Below are 19,577 nucleotides of genomic sequence, written 5' to 3'. Positions count from 1 at the left end.
GAGTTCCGATACATACAGAGAGGAAGGTGAAATGCTTCTTTCAAATGGTCTGCTTAGCTGCTGCTTTCAGCAAATCCATTCCATTTTGCATTTCAGCACATACTGTCACAGGAAATTCTCAGCAGTTTGGTTTACCAAAAACCTCAGCTAAAAAAAGATATTGTCCCCCCTCCCGTCCCGCAAAATAGCTCTTGTTTACTTAAAGCTTTAGAAAGTGATCCTACTTTTGTCACTGAAAGTTACCTGCAGCAGTGAGAAAGAGAGTGTAGACTGGATTTTGCTGTCACTGTTACCCTTGTATACCCATGGGACTGTACTCAGAAAAAAAGTAATGCTTTACCAGTCTAACCTTTGGTTAGCATGTGCAAAATCTATTTTTGGGGAAAGGGACTAGAAGCAGACTGTGGTACAAAAATTGGATTTTTTTTTTTCCTATTTATTCCCCCAAAACTGAACGTAAAAAGGCTGTGCTGCATTCAAAAATTTAACAAACTATGAGTGGCTGCTCACGCTGGAAGCCAGGACTTGTGTCCTTTCAAGTTCTACATACAGATCCACTGCATGACTTGGAGTAAGTCGTGGCAACTGGGATTTTAAACACAAGGCTTTGAAATGAGGAGATGGGTTCCTTATTCTGTGCATCACTTTCAAAGCAATTACTCTTAAGCTGGTGTGTTTGTTAATGTTCAGAACATCTGAATACTGTCAAATTTTGAGTGATTCTTAGTAAAGCTGACAATGGATTATAAGTGCCTTAGTTTTCCCAACTGCAAAATAATGTTGAGGACACAGTGTTTACCTTCCTTACAGCTGTGAGGTTTAATTAAGTCCTGACAGGCACTTGGGACTCCTCAGATGAAAGGTGGGACACCAAGCCTATCGGTTATTAATGACTTGTCATTATTTTCTGGCTACTACCCACAGGTGGTCAGTGGTTTGAAAGCAGCCCACGGGAATGGCAGCACCCGCCTGTCACTCTACACTAGCTGCTCACTTACCAGTGCTAGTTGGAGCTCAGACTAATTACTGCTTTTCAAGCCTGGGTAATGGCCTTTAATAGGTTTCTCTGCAGATCAGAGCTGTATTGTAATTGCCCAAGTAGCAATTGGCAGATCTATGGGGGTGCTGGAAAAGCAGCACTGTTCTCCTTCAGACTGTATGCTGTAGGAGATGTATGCTGTTTGAGGGTTTTTCTCCATATCTTTAACCTTCCTGGAGCCAATTATCTTCATAGATAGAGAATATCTGAAGAATTCAAGAGACTGGGACATTGCCACAGTAGGGTGATCTTTGTCACTTTTGATGAAAATAACACATGTAGCCCCTGCCTGACTTATTTTTCTTTTGGCAAAGGAGACCAGTATTTGTAAGGTTAATTCCTGCTATAAGAGACATGGTATGGGGGGGAAGCTCCCTGGTGCAGGGCCTGTGTCCTAATGCATGGTTCCCAGGATACGCTGAGCACTGCAGCTGGAAACATAATCAGTGACTAATGGGTTTCCTGTCCTGTAAGAAGCCCACATACTGGCACTACCTCTCACTTGTGCCAAGTTCATGTTATTTCTGTCGCAGAAGAAGGGCTTACAAATGGGCTTTTTTGTAGATGCTGCCTGTCTGCCCCCATGCAGATCAGTGGTGTGTCCAGGACTTTGGGAGCCACAGGCACGTTCTGCAGCAACCACTGAAAGAGGCTCTTCTGAAGGTTGGTGCAGATCCCAGGGCTGGTGCTACTCAGCATGGGCTGCACAGCAGAATGAAGAAGGATTGGCATTGTGATTAAGACACTGAGCTGTGTCTTCAGATACTCTGGCTGTACCTGATGTAAGTTGCTTTATGTCTGTTGTACTGTAGTTACCCACCAATAAATGAGATTAAGTTCTAGGTCAGTGAGACTGCACCTGTCAGCATTTTTGAACGTTTCAGAAATTGGCTCTGTTAGGTAGATAGGGTGGTTATATTCTATTACTCTTAAAGCATATGTAAGTTTGATACTTTGATTTTTTTATATATATTTTTTTTAAGGCAAAGGAACAGGTTCATTAGATCTGATCCTCAGTGCTTATAGGGAACATGACCCTGGGTTAAGAACCAGTGGCTTATTTCCTTGCTAACTGTGACCTTGATGTGTCTGTCTTTGGTGGATGTCATCAAGATTTTCTAGGCAGGACTGCATTGCTGCTCTAATGATACTTGGAATAGAATGTGTGAGCTGTACATGCCTGGCTTGAATTCAGTTGAGTATTCTTGGGTTTAGGAGGAGTGCCCTTTGATTAATGCTGAACCCCATGTTGCCTTCTTTCACACTGCTGGGAAATGCATCCCTCATTGTCTTCTGAGTTGGGTAATAGTCCAGAACTTAACCTAACCAGCCTTTCTTAGCTCTCTGCTTACGTACTTCTGTTAGCTGTGAAGGAATCTGATTCCCCATGTGGAGAATGAGTAATGCCATGACCATCCTTTAAAGATGTTTGAGTTCTAGAAATAAAAAGTGCTGTGATATATTAATACTGTTATTCATTCTAAGTTTATTATACAGAATGTTAACTAAAGATGAAAAGGTATTGCATCATTGCTGTCTACAGAGGAGCTGTAATTCTGGATGCCTCTGTTCTTGTATAATCTATTGTGGTTCATGTTGTGGTACCAGAGGACTACCCAAAATCACTGTCTGCTATTGTATGTGGGTAGCACAAAGACACTATGTGACCTGAGAACTTATAAGCTATATTTGTTAAGTCAGTTAATCTTCCTTTGAACGTAAACATCAGGTAAGTATCAAAATACTCCAGACTTCTATGGCAGTTTTAGTCTCAGATAGGAAGCTGAGTTCTGTGCATTTGCAGCAAAAACTTTGGTATTTTCTACAGCATTTTAAGGTCTTTCTGTGTTTTTTGTTTTTTTTTTTTTTCACATTAAATATTTTTTTCTTCTCTGCTTTTTGGGTTATTTCTAGGGAATATAATTACATAAGTACAAACCTCAGTCTTCACTGGCTGATAACTTTCAGGAGTGGGGTTCATAGAAATTTTGAAGTGAAGCTCACAAAGTAGTGTCCCTTCTTGCAATGATAAAGACTGGGCACTCTGAGTGTTGAGATTCCTTAGGGGTCTGAGGAAAAATGAAAGTGTACCTATGTTTTATGTTTTTCTTGTTGTTGTTTTGTGCTTCTGAGGGGATAAGTCATTACCTCTGGTAAACTGGGACTAGGGTGTATAGCAAGAATTTGTGTGAGCGATGGCAATCAGTTACTTGTGGAAGAGCTTTGTCTGCTTCAAAGTGCAGAACTGGTACTTGATAGACTCATCATGCTGCGTAGGGGAAGCGTGGCAGGGACAGTTTTTCATAGGGTGTTAGGTCTCTATAGTGCTCTACAAATAGGAAGGAAAGTTCCATGTTGGGACTTCAGAACCTGAACTGCTTCACTCGTGTGTTCATTCCTAGAAATAAGATGCCTTTGTCCCAAGGAGCTCTTCCATCCAGCTTAACATAGGAGCTTTGAGGCAAGTAGAGGTTTTCTGTGCTTTCAAATTATGCTAATACTGATAATGAATTGTAGTAGTCATCCTAGGAGGGGAAAGTCCTTGTGAGATGAGCACAGAGGTAACGTGAAAATTGCAATTTTACCATCTACTTGTCCTAGACAGCAGCAGAGCCTCCTAAGGGCCAGTTACTCAGAGAGGGCTTGGGCATGCTAGTATTTGTTTCCAAATTTTAAACAGAGGCAGTTTATCTTCACAGTGGGCCCAAGTTTTATGTTTTTGTCTAAGTCAAGGAAAATTAATAGCCATTTTCTCTAGAAAGCTCTTGGTCTCCAACGTTATCCTATATGCTGGGTGCATAAAGAGCCTAGTGCTCTTCCTCGCTGTATATCACAATCTCCATCTTGCTCCTGCAGAGACAATCAAACAATTCACCCTGGAAAGCATGGTGACAATTACAGTTGGAGCAAGACCACTTGTGGTCCTTTGTGGCCTCCTTTGCTCCTCCCAGCAACCCGCTGACACCTCAAGGTTAGGCCTGTCATGCCCAGCAAGTATTTGTTGCTATTGTTGCTATGCTCCAAAGCCCTCTGTGTTCTAGGTGACGTGCACATGCAACCTCCTTTTCCCTGAAAATGCTAAGGAAATGAGAAAAAATCTTTTGCAAACTAACCACTGTTTTTTCCCTTGAACCACATTCTAGTCAGGTCAGCATTCAAGTGTGGAAATATGTGGTGCTGTGGTTGAAACAAGGGATGTGAGTCACAAGTCCTGAACTTGTATGTACCAGGTTTTTTCCCAAGTTTCTGCCTGACCTTGGGTAGACGATACAACCTAGCAGTGTCTCTTCTCACTTCCTCTACTTTAGGAGCTTCATCCATAAAAGCTGGCAGCCAAGAGGAAGGCAGTAAATTGTGCATCATGAGTGCAGGTTTAGGTTTGACCTAAGCAATATATTTCTGTCAGGTTTGTATGGGGTTTGGTTTAGCATGACTATACTTGGAAATTGGTAGCGAACATAAAGGATGACTGATGAACCATTACTTTGTTTATGCTTATTGTCATCCATTTCTATCCCTTTCACCATTTCAGCTTTTTAGGGCTCAGAATTGACAGACTTTATTATGCTCTGCACTGAGAGCTACTTCAGCCACAACCTCAGCAAGGTCCAAGACATGTGATGTTTTGTGCATTCCTGCAAGATATCTTGTGACTCTGGCCCTTCTTTCAGGAGGTGTCTGTAGTCCATTGCTGCATTTTCTTGCTAAGGCAAGGCTGGAAAAAACATGCAGCTTTCTGCTGAATGGAGCATGATGCAAATTATTTAATAGTCCTGACTTCTTTACTGGGATAGGTTCTCCATGTCCAACACCTGCTGTGTTGTTCTTTCCTTCTGTTCTCAAGCTGGAAAAGTGGTAGCAGGCATGTGAGAGATGGATTGTATGGATGTGCTCATCATGAAGTTTATTTTGCTGAAGGTCCCTGATCCTAGCTTAAAAGAGCCAATTTCTCCATCTGATTCCTGTCTCCTGGTGTAGGTTGGAATTAGCCCACTTCTCTTCCATGTGCTCTTGCACTGGACTTTGAACTTGAGTAGATTTCTCCTAGAGGACCTCTTCCTGGTTTTAAGCAATGCCCTGCACAGATTGAGCTGTGAGGTGGGAGCAGTGTCTGCAGGTGTGCATGTCATGTTGGCCTGTAAGCAGTTTTCTGCTGCTTCTTGGATCATTCTTGTGCCTTTGAATTCATCTTGTTGTAATTTTCAATTTATTAGATGTACCTACAGCTATTGTAAGGCACTCACTGTTACCATATGAGTGATTTATAGCCCACAATATAGTGATTTTCTTCCCCTCAGATAGCTCCATCATAAAAGGAGGGATCAAAAGTGGTATCATTTTGCAGGTAAAGATGCCACATAATACAGTGGATAAAGAAAGAGATGGACTAGATTTTTATTTTTTTTTTTAAAGCAGTGGTGAAGAATAAGTATGTTGTCATTGTTGGACTCCACTTCTTTAAAATCTTTTAAAATCCTTTTCCATTCAGTCAACCCCACTTTCTCTTACCTGTAAATAGTTTTGTATTGACACCACTTTAGGTAACAATTCTGAGCTGCCAAATATATCACCATAAAAGTCACTGACAGGAGAGGACCTGTCAAACTAGAGGATGTCTACAGAGCCAAACTCTCATACAAACAGATATTTTATGGTAATTATATTGTTTTGATTTGAGATCTAATAACCAAAAATGGCTACATACAAAAAATAATTACATGTTAGTTATTGGTGTTTAATCTGTTAACAACAACATCATTTAAGAATTAAAATTTAATCACCATTAATTATAACTAGGAATTAAATGTAAATTACATATTTATTCAACTGAAAGCATGACCAACCACCAAACTGCTGATACAGGAATCTCTGACAATTCTGATATTTTATTTTTCAACTCAAAAGCAGTATCTCAGTCCCAAATATAAGATGAGTAGTTAGTAAAAGTTATTGGACTGTGTCTGAAAACAGGGCAGGGTTGGGTTTTATGTGACAAACTGTTTCAGCAGCTCACTAATTTCTAGCCTGTGTGCTGCAGGGTAATCAGTGCAATTCCCAGGAAATCTGTGAAGGTTTTAATGAGCCATGACATGTTCAGCACGCAGTCAGCATGAAGCAGTGCAGTGCAAAGAAGCTTTTGGCAAAGGCTGCTTCACGTAGATCCTGGCTGCTGAGGAGCCAGCTGCTAATCCTGATACATGCCCAGCGGACTTGAGTAGTGGGAGCTCTGTACCTCCTTGGTTAGGCTCTTTTTATTAAAATAAATAAATAAATAAATAACTATCTATAATCTGCCTCATTCACAAATAGATCTAGTAGAACAGCTTTCAGTACTGTTGCTGGTTAGGATATTCAGTGTAGGTATTTCTACTAAAAAGTCTTTATTCTTTTGATCACTGCCCTCTAATGTCTCCAAAATTAAACTTTCTTTTGCAGAAGTCATTCATCTTAAAAGTGATACCCCGTCAGTTTCTGGGTGTTTGGGTCAAAACCTTTACTTAGCTAAAGTGATTGTGACTCTTTGTAGATGCTAGCACTTCAACGTATTCCTTTGCCTTATGGTTTGAAGTTTTAGCGTTCCTTTTACTTTTACTGTGCTTTCCTCTCCTGAGTTTTTAGCCCGCATAGAAACTTGGATCTATTCTGTTGAGTTTTAGAACTCCACTTTTGCAATGAACTATTGATATTTAGGAAGTAAAGCTAAATGCTAATGAAATAAACACTAATGAAAAAGTCATTTATATATATATATATATATATATATATATATATTAATTTTCATGGTCCCATATTTTGGACCACTATGTGAGGATCTCTAAACTTGCATTTTAGAGCAATTAAGCTTTGCAGGTATGTTCTATTTAATTCATTCTAAACCATAAAGGCAAGTATCATATTAATCCAAAATAAAGACTAAGAAGTTTCAGTAAATATTTAATTGAAGCCAATTCTTCCGCAGTCATATACCCCCTCAGCTAGTCAAAATTGTGGCACTGAGACTCCATAAGCAAAAATGAGGGTGAACGGGAACCCAAGTTAAGTTTATAATGGGAAGGATATCTTTTATTAGGTCAACTAATACAGCTAGAAAGAGGAAACAGGCTGACCTTAGTGTGTACAAACATTCCATCGTGCACAGATAAAAGTGGAATTGATTTTTTTGCTAAATATCAATATGTTTATTGTAATGGACAGAGAAAAGTGACAGTTACTGGCAGATGGGGTGGATTTTCGAAATGCTTTTTTCTGAAATGCTCTTATTATCATGGGTGAAGAGACTTGCCTATGACACTGAATTGCCTGGGTCCTTTTAACAGAATTGTTCCTTTCTAACAGAACCTTGCTGAGTAGTAGCTAAAAATTTTGAGGGGAACAAGCACTGGGGAGTGATATACTGAGCACTATGATGAAACTAGTCCAGAAACAAGATGCAGTGGCTTTCAAGAGGTTCCTCCCTTCCTCCCCCCAAACCACACACAAAAACACATCCTAGGTGGTCGAGAAGGCATTGCCTAGAAGTACAAAGTGCCTGAATTGCACATGTGATTGTTACACTGGGATAAAAGCTGGAGCTGGGACAAGGGCAGATCCCGCTGCTTCAGTATTTGTACTTTTTGAAAAGCCAATTTGGCAAGCAGCGTAACAAGAGCCTAACAAGTGGATGGACATATGGGGAGGCAAAATAATTGTGCATTTGGAAGACTGTGCAGATGTGAGCTGAAGCAAGGGCGTAACTCCATATGGCGCATTGTTGACCTTTGGTTGGTGCCTGAATGACAGTAACGCCGTGCGGGTCGCAGCATCTGAGGGTTGCTGTCCTGGGAGTGGGGCTGAAACCAGACAGAACTGGATTTATGCAGATCATCTGCGTCGCAGACAACAAAGCAGCTTCTCACAGCTGTTGTGCCTGCGATCACCATCATATTACTGCACCTTGCAACTCAGAACCCCTTCCCTAAAGTACTTGGTGTTATACAATGCTCCTAGAAAAAAGATGCTTCACCTTCCTTCTGTGCAAGGAGAGCAGAGGTACAGGATACTTTTGGAATAAAGTCCTAATATTTCTGTGGTTTAAGAGACTTCAAATGCATTTGAAGAGGAAATTACTTAATCCTTTCAGACACAGTGTTAAAAATCTTGTGGTTACTTTAAGAAAGAGCTTATTTGAGAAACAGTCACAATTTTTTTGAAGCTAATCCCAGAGGGGTGTGCCTGCTAGGCAGAATTGCTGTGGCATTTCGTTTTTAGGATAGTATGATGAGTGCAGGGCTTAATTCTCCAATGCTGAAATCCTTTGAAATATACCAGAGAAGTTCAAACTGGCTTACGATTTATTGTCACTTGTTCTTCCCTTTCCCTTTTGGCTGTTAATCCTAACCCTAGCTAAAAGTTTGGCCTCAATTTATCAATGGCTGCTTGAAGTACTCAGGAGGATTTGCTCCAGTGTTCACCAGAAGTCTTTGATGTATGAGATTGTAGGGTAACACTGGTAATCTTTTGTGAGGAAGTGTCACAATACATACATCGATCATCCGAGCCTCTGTCTGTCAGACTCTCCCAACCCAACCGTATTTTTCATGACACAATGCGGCGCATGGCCTTTAAATTACCCATCTGTCTGACAAATCAGTGAGTGTGGCAGAAACTGGCAGCAGTTTGACGTCGCCTATCACTTTAACTGAAGTGAAAGTAATGCAAACAGATTTATGGGATCCCCTTTGATTATAGACTATGAATATATTTGGAATTGATGTCTGGGGGAAAGACAACAGAGAGGCTGGAAAGGCTTGTAGGCAAAAGCACTAGTGCTGGGTTTGGAGCTTTGCATTTTTTTCTGGGAGATTGTTCTATTTTTTCTTGTATTTTTTCCCCTCCCTCTATGTTGCATCTCATCTGAATACCTTTCTTTTTTTCTCCTGAATTGATTATTTGGCTGCTTTAAATTCATAAAGTTACAAATATCAAGACTGAATTTCCTTAAATGTTTTTGCAGTAGAGCTATTGAGTTTATCTGTAGCATTCATTGCCTAGCAGTAAATAGTGCTGAATTCCAAAGTGTGCTTCAGGTACAGCGGAGCACAGCAGAAGACAAATGACAGTTGGAGGCTGACAAGGATGGTCACTCACGGCAGTGCTGGGAAGGACTTGAGTTCTGTGACAGTGGAGCAAAGCACTGACTTGTGGTGTCTTTTGATCCAATGGTTTATCTCTGCAGAAGTCACTAAGACCTGGGCTTTTGCCCACTGAGGTCTCCTTGCATCTGGCCCCAGTACAGCGTTGCCTTGAGCCAGGTTCATACATGAAGTCTGCTGTAACAAGCCTCCTTTTTCAGAAAGAGGATTTTATCCTATTTATTGAGGCTGTTGCTTAAGTGTAGTGGTGAATTTGTGATGGTGAAAACTGGGGCTGAGAGCTACTGAGTACATCTCATGTACAGGCAACAACATGTCCATTCAAATAACTCTTGGCTGCAGCTGAGCTCTTGAAGCCCTGAGCCATGCAATCCAAGTAAGTAGTAGGGTGGTACCATTTGGGCGTTATTACATTTGTTGAATCATTTTCTAGGCTCTCTGGAGCTTGCACAAGGTTCTCCTGATGCATAGCAGAAACATGTCTGTTTGCCGTTCTTTAGAAAGTCATAAAATAAAGTGATTCCCTTCTTATTAAAGGAATAGTTTCATGAACCAAAATACAGGCATTGCAAGTCACTTAACAGATAGTTGTGGTTAAGCTGTGATGGCTTCTGCCTGGATTCCGGTGGAAGCTGTGATTCAGAAGCTCAGGCAGTTCCCTAAACACCTTCAGTGTTTGTTTGTGCAAAGCAGCACCGTACCAGCAGCGATCCGTCCCTGGTATGGGATCTTATATCCCCATTGTCACAGCCATGTAACTACAGGGATCACAGTCTACAGCTGTATAGCCCTGAAGGAAGCTTTTATGAATCTGGAATCCTTCTCCTGATTTTTGCGTGAGAGGTGTTGGTATAACCTAGAGCTGAATTTGGTTTGTTGATTCCAGCATGCAACCTAAACCTCTCACCAGCGTTACGGCTTTGCAGGCCTTTTGAAACAATGGAGGGAAAGGTGCCTTCAGCAACATGCTTTCTAAACACACCAAACAGCTGTTTTGCTTTTCGCCATCTAGTGTTTGTGCTGGAAAGAGAAAAACAGGTAACATTCCTCTCTATGCTAAACTGCAGAGGGCATCTGCATTAGGATGATTACTGTACGAAACAAAACAGGCCTGCTGCACAAAGGAAAAAGTGCTGGCAAATGGAGTTCATCACCAATGAGATGGGTATTTTCCTGCCTATGGTTACTTGTATGGAAACCACGTCCCAGTTGCAATGAGGAAAATAAGTCTGTGTGCGCTTTTTGATAAGTGCATAGGAGCTGTGAATGACCCTGTTCTCTATTTGAAGTGTTTATGAAGTGCTGCTGTGTTAAAATTCAGGGGCTGAGACTGGTGGGATTAGTCAGTTCACCAGGCATTTGAAGGCTTCTGTGAATGGGCAGCTGGCAGTGCCACTTGTGCATTTTCAATCTTTACCTCCAGCCTTTGCATGTGATGATGAAAGGCCCTTCTGGCTTCCAGGTGCAGGCTGCTGCTGAGGTTGCAGCAGAGAGGTTGTTACCAAAGCGTCTCCTCCCACCTCTCCAGGTGAGGAGATGGGTACGGAGATGCCAAGAATTGTAACTCTGCACCCAAGTTTGTGTCTGCATGATTTCATGAGGCTTTCACAGCAATAGTGGGCTCCTTTGTAACAAAACATGGTGGTCAACTGGAGAAGCAAATAAAGCAGACAGCAGAGGTCCTGGTTCCTGAATGAGATTGTCCTGTAGATTTTGAAATGCCTCTGGCTGCTCCTCACAGGAAAGGCTTAGTGGTCTTTGGGGTCTGTCTGTATCTCTTCCTGTCTGGAACTTGGTTAGTGGGAACCTGTATAGAGCTTTGTTTTGGTTTAAGGAAATCCAGGTGTAGCTGTGTGTAGCCCATAGTTGTGAGTAAGATATCCTCAGCATTTGCCATTTTATTTTTTCCCCAAACTTCATCTACTCCTGCTCCAAGATCCACAATTCTCCACCAGGTCTTGCCTGCCTGTATCCCACATCCATGCTGAAAATACACCCACTGGAGCTCCCTCTGCATAAATCCCACACCTCATAGGTTTTTATGAGGATGACAGAGAAGCCCCAGCTACATTTGGAGCAGAGAAGACAGACGTACTATCCCAGCACAGCGTTGGAAGCATGGACACCAGCTAGGCTAGCATCACTGTGAAAAGGAAAGCTACAGATAGTGCCTTTGCTAATGTTGTTTGGTATAATCCTATTTTTCCCAATGAGTTTTTTTTTCCAGCACAGCTGTGTCAGTAATGGATCTCACCGAGGCAGGCAGGACTTTGCGGTGGATCTGTGGCTTTAGCCAGATTCTGCATGGCTCTTATAGCAAAGAAGAGGGTGCGTGTGAGCAAAGTCACACTGGGCTTCCTTTTGAGTTAAACCAGTCCTAGGCTGTTCTCCATAGGCAGGAGCTCTGAAACTCAAGGAAAAACATCGGGCTCTAGTACTGACCTTTAGTGCAGCCTTGTCTCAATGTCATGTCTAGGATCCAGTGAATGACATTGGATGAAGACCTCTAATTGCAGCCTGGCCCCTCTGCTTTCAACACTCTTGGCTAGTTGCTGATGAGTCAAAACACGTGCTTGTTATGAATAATGAATTTTTCTTTTACCTCCAGGGAAGATGCATGAACTTCACTCGGGTGAAGTCAGATGGGACCTCTGCCCCTTACAGCCCACCGCCAAAGCTGCCACGACGTGACGATGTTCCTCTCAACTATGCTCCAAGGAGCCCTTCTCCTCCCGTGTCTCTGCAACCCCCTTCCAGGCAGCCGCCTCCTGGACCACCCCCGTCTCGAGCCCCACCTGGACCTCCTCCTTCACGGCCACCTCCGCAGCCCATGGCTTAGTACAGCAAAATCCTGATCGACAAAATATGTCTCTTTGCTGAATGCGGCATATTTATTGAGTATTGGTTTACAGTTAAAGATATCAGATTTTGTTGCTGGTCAGCAAAAAAAAAAAAAAAAAAGAAAAAAGAAAAAAATTGCCAAGTGTCAATTTTAGTGTATGAATATATTTATACCACATGTGCTGAGTAAACATTCAGTGGATAGATTCAGAGCTATGGGGTACAGAAACAAACCAAAATGATCATCTAGATACAGTAGCAGCTTTTATATGTATACGTTTGAAGATCTATTTACACATGACATTTGTCTGACTTGGTATGTCAGATCATACGTTAATAACTTTAGCTGGATACACGTGCATCTGTTTTGATAGCTGCCACCTGCAAGTTGGTTAAACATAGTTCTCTGAAGAATTTGCTTTTTGTTTCCCAAACAGTACTGCATCCAGATGTTAAAATGGAACAATAATTGCAAAGATAATTTCTGCCTTTAGTTCTGCAGGTGGAATTTCCATGAAATTTTTCTAAGGAGGTTATAACAATAATAAGGTAAGATAAGACTATGTGCCAGTAATCTCACATATAAGAGGGGTGTCTTTCTCTGGAAAAATCAGTTTTGAGCCTGCCGTTTCTAGGTATGTTTAGATTTGGTTGCATGGGGTAGTCACTGAAGGCCAGATTTTGGTTCCAGAAGTCCGAACCTAGGTTCAGCTTCATCCAAGTTCAGAAGAATTTTGAAAAGTGTTTTGGATAGGTGTTTTGTTTTCATTTACAGAAAACACACTCCAAAATGGAACAAAAATGTGTAATTTGAGCATGAATGCTACCATATGCAAACAGAATGTCATATAAATCAGGAGGGACTGATTCCATTGCTGGTTAATCACTAAAAATTTTCCTCTCAGGCTTACTGCCAGGCAGGACTGGATCCTCTTGTGATTCAGGCGTAAATAAATCCCTTGCATAATTAAGGGATAACCGTAAATAAATAGGGATTTATTTTTTTTTATTTATAATCCCTTGCATAATTAAGGGATAACCGTAAATAAATAGCCTTGCAGTCTACCTGTGGTTGCGATAGGCGCAGTGTGGTTTGTCGGTGCTAGCTTTTTCCCCTCTCTTCTATAAAGTTTGACTGGAGGATTTCCCAGGTCTTGACTGCTTGCCCTCAATTCTACATGTCATCAGAAAAGTGATGGGGCACCTACACAGAGGTGGGAGTTTGACGCGGGACTGTGGGACAGCCCATGCCTAGTTTGTGTTGTGGCATCTGTGTGGGTTGTGCCCAGATCATTCCCTAGTAATCAAAGTAACACCTGAGCTTGCTTTTCTCCACCAGTACCTATCATATGGTATTGGAGAGGGTGTCTGCAAATCCCTGTGCTGGTTAGCTTAGTCATTAGCTGTGTAGTTAGGATGTTTGTAGAAATAATGTGTATGTTGCACTATGGCTCAGCATATACCTATCTCTCCATCTGTGTGTAGGTGTGGGTGTGTAGCACATCATATGAGTTATTGGCATATAGATCCAAGATAAAACATTAACTGTATCATGTAACTATTCCATATGTAAGGGCCTCTTCATGCAGTTTTTACAGGCATATAACATTGCACTGGTGCAAATAGGAATCAGGCTTACTATTTCCAGTGGAAGTCCCACTTGCAGAACACCATACCAAGCTCTCATCAGTCTGTACTGATCACTGTGACATGCCGTGTGTATGCAGCTGAGGCTGTCAAAGTTAAACTCAGAAGAACCACAGAGCCTCTTTTCTCCTCTTGCACTGCTCTGCTCTCTTGAGTTATGCTCTTACCTCATGTATATTGGTGCAGGTAATGGAATCACACTCATGGGTGCCAGCTGGCCTTGGAGCCAGCAAAGCACTTCTGCATGCATTAATATGTCCTGCAGGTCAAGAGGAACATCCTTATGCACAAGTATTTTGCTGACCTGTGACTTCATAATCAGAAAGGAGAACTGGGATGTACTCTGCTCTCCTCATGTTTTTAGCCACTTGAAGAGGGTCTGCATAATTTGATCTCTAAGAATGGGTTTCTGTTTGGAGGAGAACTGTGTGTATGTATGTATGTGTCTGTGTGTGTGGGAAGTGTGTAGGTTTTTAATGTTTGGTTTCTCTTCCTTTACAAAAAGTTGCTCAGAGAGCAGCACTCCTATGAATGGAAAGGCGTTCTGTAGCCAGTGCAACACAGTCATCGCTCACTTATCTCCATTTCTTTTAGTTGAAAGGTGAATCTAAATGCGTCCAATTTTCTACTGCAGTTCTGGTGAAGCTCCACTTTTGACACCAGTGGAAGCAACTGGATGACTCCAGTGAGAGGGTGGGAACCTGAATATGGGGGAAGGTGCTTTCACAAGCAGAGATCACTGGTTGATGTTATTTTTGTCCTATGGAAGCCTATGTGAAGTAAACTTGTTGGATCTAAGATGTGTTGTAATGTGTACATACAGTTGAACCTGGTAGTATCTCACATCAGCCACAAATACAGTTTAGATGGACAATGGACAATAAGCCACAAATGCTATTCAAGAATTGAAATGGCAGAGGGTAATTAAATATAATAAAAAAAAATCCCCCTGCTAGGGCAAAACACAGCCTGTGAGAGTTATCTGCTTGTGGGATTGGAGCAGGCCTCTGCTCTGTAGATGCTAAGTCTCTTACCAACAGGTGGTGATGGGATTGTAATAATGGTGGATCTCACAAATTATGTGATACTAAAAGGGAAAATTTGCTTACTGATTTAGTATCTGCTAATCAAGTTGAACTAATGTGTTAGGAGTAAAGTTCAGCTAATGAAAAAGCCTGTGAGACAGATTCTTTGTTCTCTTGCTCCTGTATAGATCTTGAAGGGGGGTCAGAGTTGTTGCAGACTTTGATTGATGTTAAAGTAGAATTTAACTCGCTTTCAGTGAAAATGCAGGTGTTGGCTTAGGGAGAACTCTCTGCAATCAAACTTCCAACACACCTGTCTCTTGTAGTTCTGGAAAACATTCTCCTTTGCTACAAATAGGAAGCCTTGCAGATATAAATTACTTATAATTTCTGCATAATGTACAAGTGAAGCAAGAATAGGAGTGGTCTGGTGATTCCAGGTGATCAGATCTATGTATGATAAAGCAGAAAGCACCAAGAAATTGAAAATTAGGTTTAGCATAAATGGAGTTCCCAGCATCTTCACTATATTAAAATTTAAGCGTGTGGTGGATAACTCAAAGTTTTTGGTGCCCCCCACCAGCTTCTATGATGGCAGCACTGCAGGTTTAGGTGATAGTTTGCTGGTAACATGGGAAGAAAAGAAAGCGAATCTGGCTGAATTACCTTTGAAATGTAAATACCGCACTGGCTACATTAAGGCCTTTTGGTTTTGTAGAAATGTGCCTGGTTGCAGTGATCTCAGGCACTATAACAATGCAGTAAGAGAAAACAGTTGCTATTTCAGATTCCCAAGCTTGATCCTTACCTGGTGTATGGTATCCTTACCTATGTAAATTAACATAGGCCAACTGAAGTCAAGGCAGTAATATTGATGTGTATCAGCTGAGAGCTGGCTCAAAATAAGAGAAAGAAAAAAAAATCCTTCTAACTGGCTTAAGATTTAACTATGTTTGTTTTGATATGCGTGTATATCAGTTTTGATTACAGTACTTACACTGCTAAGAAATGTTCTCATGTGGGATGATTCCCCTGTGTTTTCCAGCTCAGCATCATTTCAAACTTAACAAAAAGTGAGCATCTAATGCTTCCCCTCATCCAAGAGAAAAATGTGGATTTGAGGGACCTTTGGCTCACACTTAGCACAGATGTGAAATGACACAAGGTGCAAAGCAGCGGGGAGGGTAACCCCAAGTGTTTAAAGCTGATACGGAACCACATTGATCAAAGCATATTTACGGCCATCTTTTAACCTCAGTGCATGCATTGCCATCTGTGGGAGTAGCCTGCAGAGCAGACAGTCCTAAATGTAAAAAGGAAAAAGAAAGGAAAATAATCTGCTCCTCATCTGAATGAGTGAGCATAACAATGAATGATATTTCATGAACTGTAGCAGTTCAAATGCATGTGCACCTGGTGCTCCTAATGCTTTTTACTCCTGTTGGTCTTTAGACAACGTGATCAGTAATATGCTTTCTCTTTAATCGTTTGCTAGTTTTTATTGTTGTTATTTTGTTTTGTTTAAAAAAAAAAAAAAAAACATTTCACTGAAAAAAACAGCCCTACTTCTGTAAATATAGTTTAATTTGGAAGAGACAGCACACTTCTGGATGTTACTGCTGGACAGTTATTTATTAAAAGGGGCTTAAGGTGAATAAATACAGGTGGCTCAGGATACATGCATGCAAGTGTGATAATGCAGTATAGCATTTTCAGTTCTCGGTAGTTTCGGGAAAGGGGAATTTTAGGGTCATCCTAGTATGTTTAGAAGTTTGTTACTGATCTGATACTTTTGATACTGCAATAGATTCCTAACATTTAACACTGCTTGAAGAGATGTGTAGGTTATGATAGATTTTTCATTTTGGGGGGAGGGAATAGTGAAGGAGAAAGGTTTTTGTTTTTAAGGGAAAAACTAAACTCTGCTAAGAGTTTACTGTACTAAACTCTTTAAAAAAAAAAAAAAAAAGTGTGTTTTCAGAAACAGTGGGGATAGGGGCTGACAGACAGCCAGGGAACAGAGATGAGGGACAGAGAAACCAGTTTGATTTTTGATGGACAAAGAAGTTATAAATGGGGGTGTGTGGGGGGGTGGTATTGATACATGTGGTACCAATTTCTGTAACTGACATGCTGCTTCCATGTTATAATCATATAACCTTTATGCATTTTATGCGCCTGCTCCATTTTTCTGAGAAAACATTGCAAATGTAATGCCTGCATGCAGATGTGGGAGATGTAGCCAACGTCTTGTAATCCAACATAATGTAGTCTTAATGGATTCAGAATCAACAATAAAAGTGCTTACTGGTTAAACACCACAGTGAATTTCATTGTAAGGGTCATCTTAAGAAGGGATAAGCTTCTCTGTACTTGGGTTTCTAATCAGCTCAACCCTCTAACAGTCAGGAGGAGTATGTGGGGTTGGGCTGCCAGAATTCCCATCCCAAGTTGCTGTTTAGTCATTATATGACTAGAGACGAGGGTACATTCAGTGCTTCAGTTTCCTGAGAATTGAAATCCTTGTCTCATTCACTTGTTTTAAGCCTTTTTTTCTCAGGTAGGGTAGAAATGATGAGTAACTTCCACTGAAGTTGGTACTTGAACATTGATTGACACAGGGAGTAGGATGTGAGCTTATTGCTGCTATCTAAAGAGAAGTCTAGTGCATAGAAACAGGAACATAAAGCCAAGCAAAATAAGATGCTAGAGCTCAAGTCTTTGGCAAACAGCAAATTCTATAGCAAAGCCTACACCTGTGAAAACACTGGAGACACCAGCATCTGGCCATGGTTGGTTTTTACCTGTACTTGAGCACAACTACTGATTTCTAGAAGCCTTGCCTGAAGAATGCAGGACTTGATCCTAAACTCCCTTCTCCTTCACTGTCTCTGAAGCTAATTTTTTCTTCTCTCGCTGCTGCTAAGGCTTCCTCTATATCTCTCCAAGCCTCATTGAGGATTTAGAGGTTGGGGGGCTGGGGGAAACATGAGCCAGGCAAGGAGGTCAGCAGGGGTTATCCACAAAAATCTCTAACCTAAGTAGGCTACAATTATGGGAAACCAAGGATGCTGCAAAGCTGCTGAGCTGTGCTATGTGCATAGTTTGCACAGTCTTGTGTGCAATGGGAAATGAAGTTGATCCTTGCACACACGCAGCCCCCTGAGCCCTTGCCATCGCTACCTGGGATACACAACATGACGGGGTGATGCCAAGGACATCTGTGACTTATCTGTGACTTCCTTCTCAGCTGGAGTTGGGCAAAGGCTTCTCTAGGTTCATTGTTAGCAGAGATTGTGGGGGGGGGGGAGTAATTGTGCTCTGTCTATGCCATCCTCCTGTGAAAGCAGTGTGTGTCTGGCAGCCAGCCGAGTACAAGATGCTCACTGGGCCAATCTGGGCTCTTATCCCCATCCTTAACAAGGAGCTATAACGGGAGGGGTCAGTTAAGCCCAGCTTCATAGCACAGTAAAGCCTCATCTGGAAAAACTCTAGGCACTGCTTTCTGGGGGCCCGATTGCTGTGTGAACTCTGACAAAGCTGGGGGGAGCTGCATGGTGACTGAGCCAGGTGCCCCCATCCCTGTGGGAACTGAAATCCTTTGCCTAGAGCTGTGCGCCTCCTCATGGCATCGGGGTCTCTGACAAAGCCCAGCTTGCCCTCACTCCGCTCCCCAGGCTGACAGAATGGTTTTGTGGCCTTCACTCTTTTTTGTTCCTCCATCTGGTTCTTACGGGAAAGGGAGGCTAGGGCTCTCAAAAGAGATCACACAAATAAAAGCTGGAGCCGAGGCTCTGGGCATTTTTGTTCTGCGTTAACAAAAACCCAACACTGGCTGCAGCTGTGGTTGGTTAGGTTTCTGCATGTCTGAGACAACAGAATTCAGCTTTGACCTGAACTTCCCCACAGTGTGGGCTAAGGCTAGGGCTTTGGTTACAGGCTTGTCTATAAATAGTCTCTAATGCTGATTTAGCACCTTTCACCAAACATACTTCACAGTCTCACGAGTGGCATTTACATGTGAACATACACCAACATGTGGCTGCGTGGAAGTCAGCAGCAAGAATTTTACTGGCTTCAGCATTTGAGCCAGTAACTGAAAAACACCCATTCTCCCCATGCTCCCATTCCTAAAGAAACCACAGGCAGAGTATGTTGCCCATACTGAAAATTTTCTGATCTTTACTCTATGAATGTGCTTTGGCCTTGGGGTAAGAGTAATCCCAAGCTTCATTGGTTTCTGCAACTAAGTTGCCCCCTCCCCTCACACTGAGGAACCCAACGTCACTGCAAGGCAGGGAATGCTGGAAGTCTCCTAGCTAAGTGCTACTCTGATTTCTGACAGCAGCTCAGGAGAACCAGTAGGACCCCAAAGATGAAACGAAAAAGCTAAAAGCCCTGAAAGCAAGGGAACAATGTGGCATCCTGCTGCAAGGTTTTGCCTGTGACATTGACTGAAAAATGTTTCCTGTTAAACTTTCCAAGATGCAGCATTGGCATGCATTTATAAATACTTGATTAAAAGTGTTTATATAAACCTATCTGTGTCTTTGCCACCAAGTTCAACAAAGTGAGCTCTTCCCACACCAGTTTGTTATTGCCATGTAGCAGCTGAGTTGCCCTTTGTCCATGCTACTGTTCTCCTGCATTCTGCTGAACCTCAGAGACATGATTCTTGGGAGCAGACTTGGAGCAATATCCTAGGTCTCATGACCCAGAGCACACAGCACTGGAGGTGTACACTTTTCCCTCTGAGGGCAAAGGGGTTTGGATTTATAGACTGAGTCTTCACAGAGGGCACAGACGAACACAGCATTCAAGACATTCACTTGTAGTAAACACACATGCATTTGACAGGCTACTAAATAAAGCTAACCTTTCTTTAGAGATCAT

The 19,577-nt window shown here is 41.9% G+C and overlaps 1 protein-coding gene across 2 annotated transcripts in view; it reads left to right on the top strand.

The window, feature by feature from the left end:
- ANTXRL (ANTXR like) overlaps window positions 1-14,590 on the top strand; it is a 53,216-nt gene extending 38,626 nt beyond the window's left edge. The window contains exons 18-19 of one of the 2 annotated variants that reach the window (XM_038181134.2): window positions 1,604-1,821; window positions 11,780-14,590. In XM_038181134.2, the coding sequence (XP_038037062.1) occupies window positions 1,604-1,780 (177 nt within the window). In that variant the 3' untranslated portion in view covers window positions 1,781-1,821; window positions 11,780-14,590. The remainder of the gene's footprint in view (window positions 1-1,603; window positions 1,822-11,779) is intronic. The other variant, XM_013102144.5, reaches the window with a different exon arrangement.
- The last annotated feature ends 4,987 nt before the right edge of the window (window positions 14,591-19,577 follow it).

The sequence above is a fragment of the Anas platyrhynchos genome, chromosome 6 (assembly GCF_047663525.1).
Source record: "Anas platyrhynchos isolate ZD024472 breed Pekin duck chromosome 6, IASCAAS_PekinDuck_T2T, whole genome shotgun sequence".
Classification (NCBI taxonomy): Eukaryota; Metazoa; Chordata; class Aves; order Anseriformes; family Anatidae; genus Anas; species Anas platyrhynchos.
This window is presented reverse-complemented; position numbering and strand designations above follow the sequence as displayed.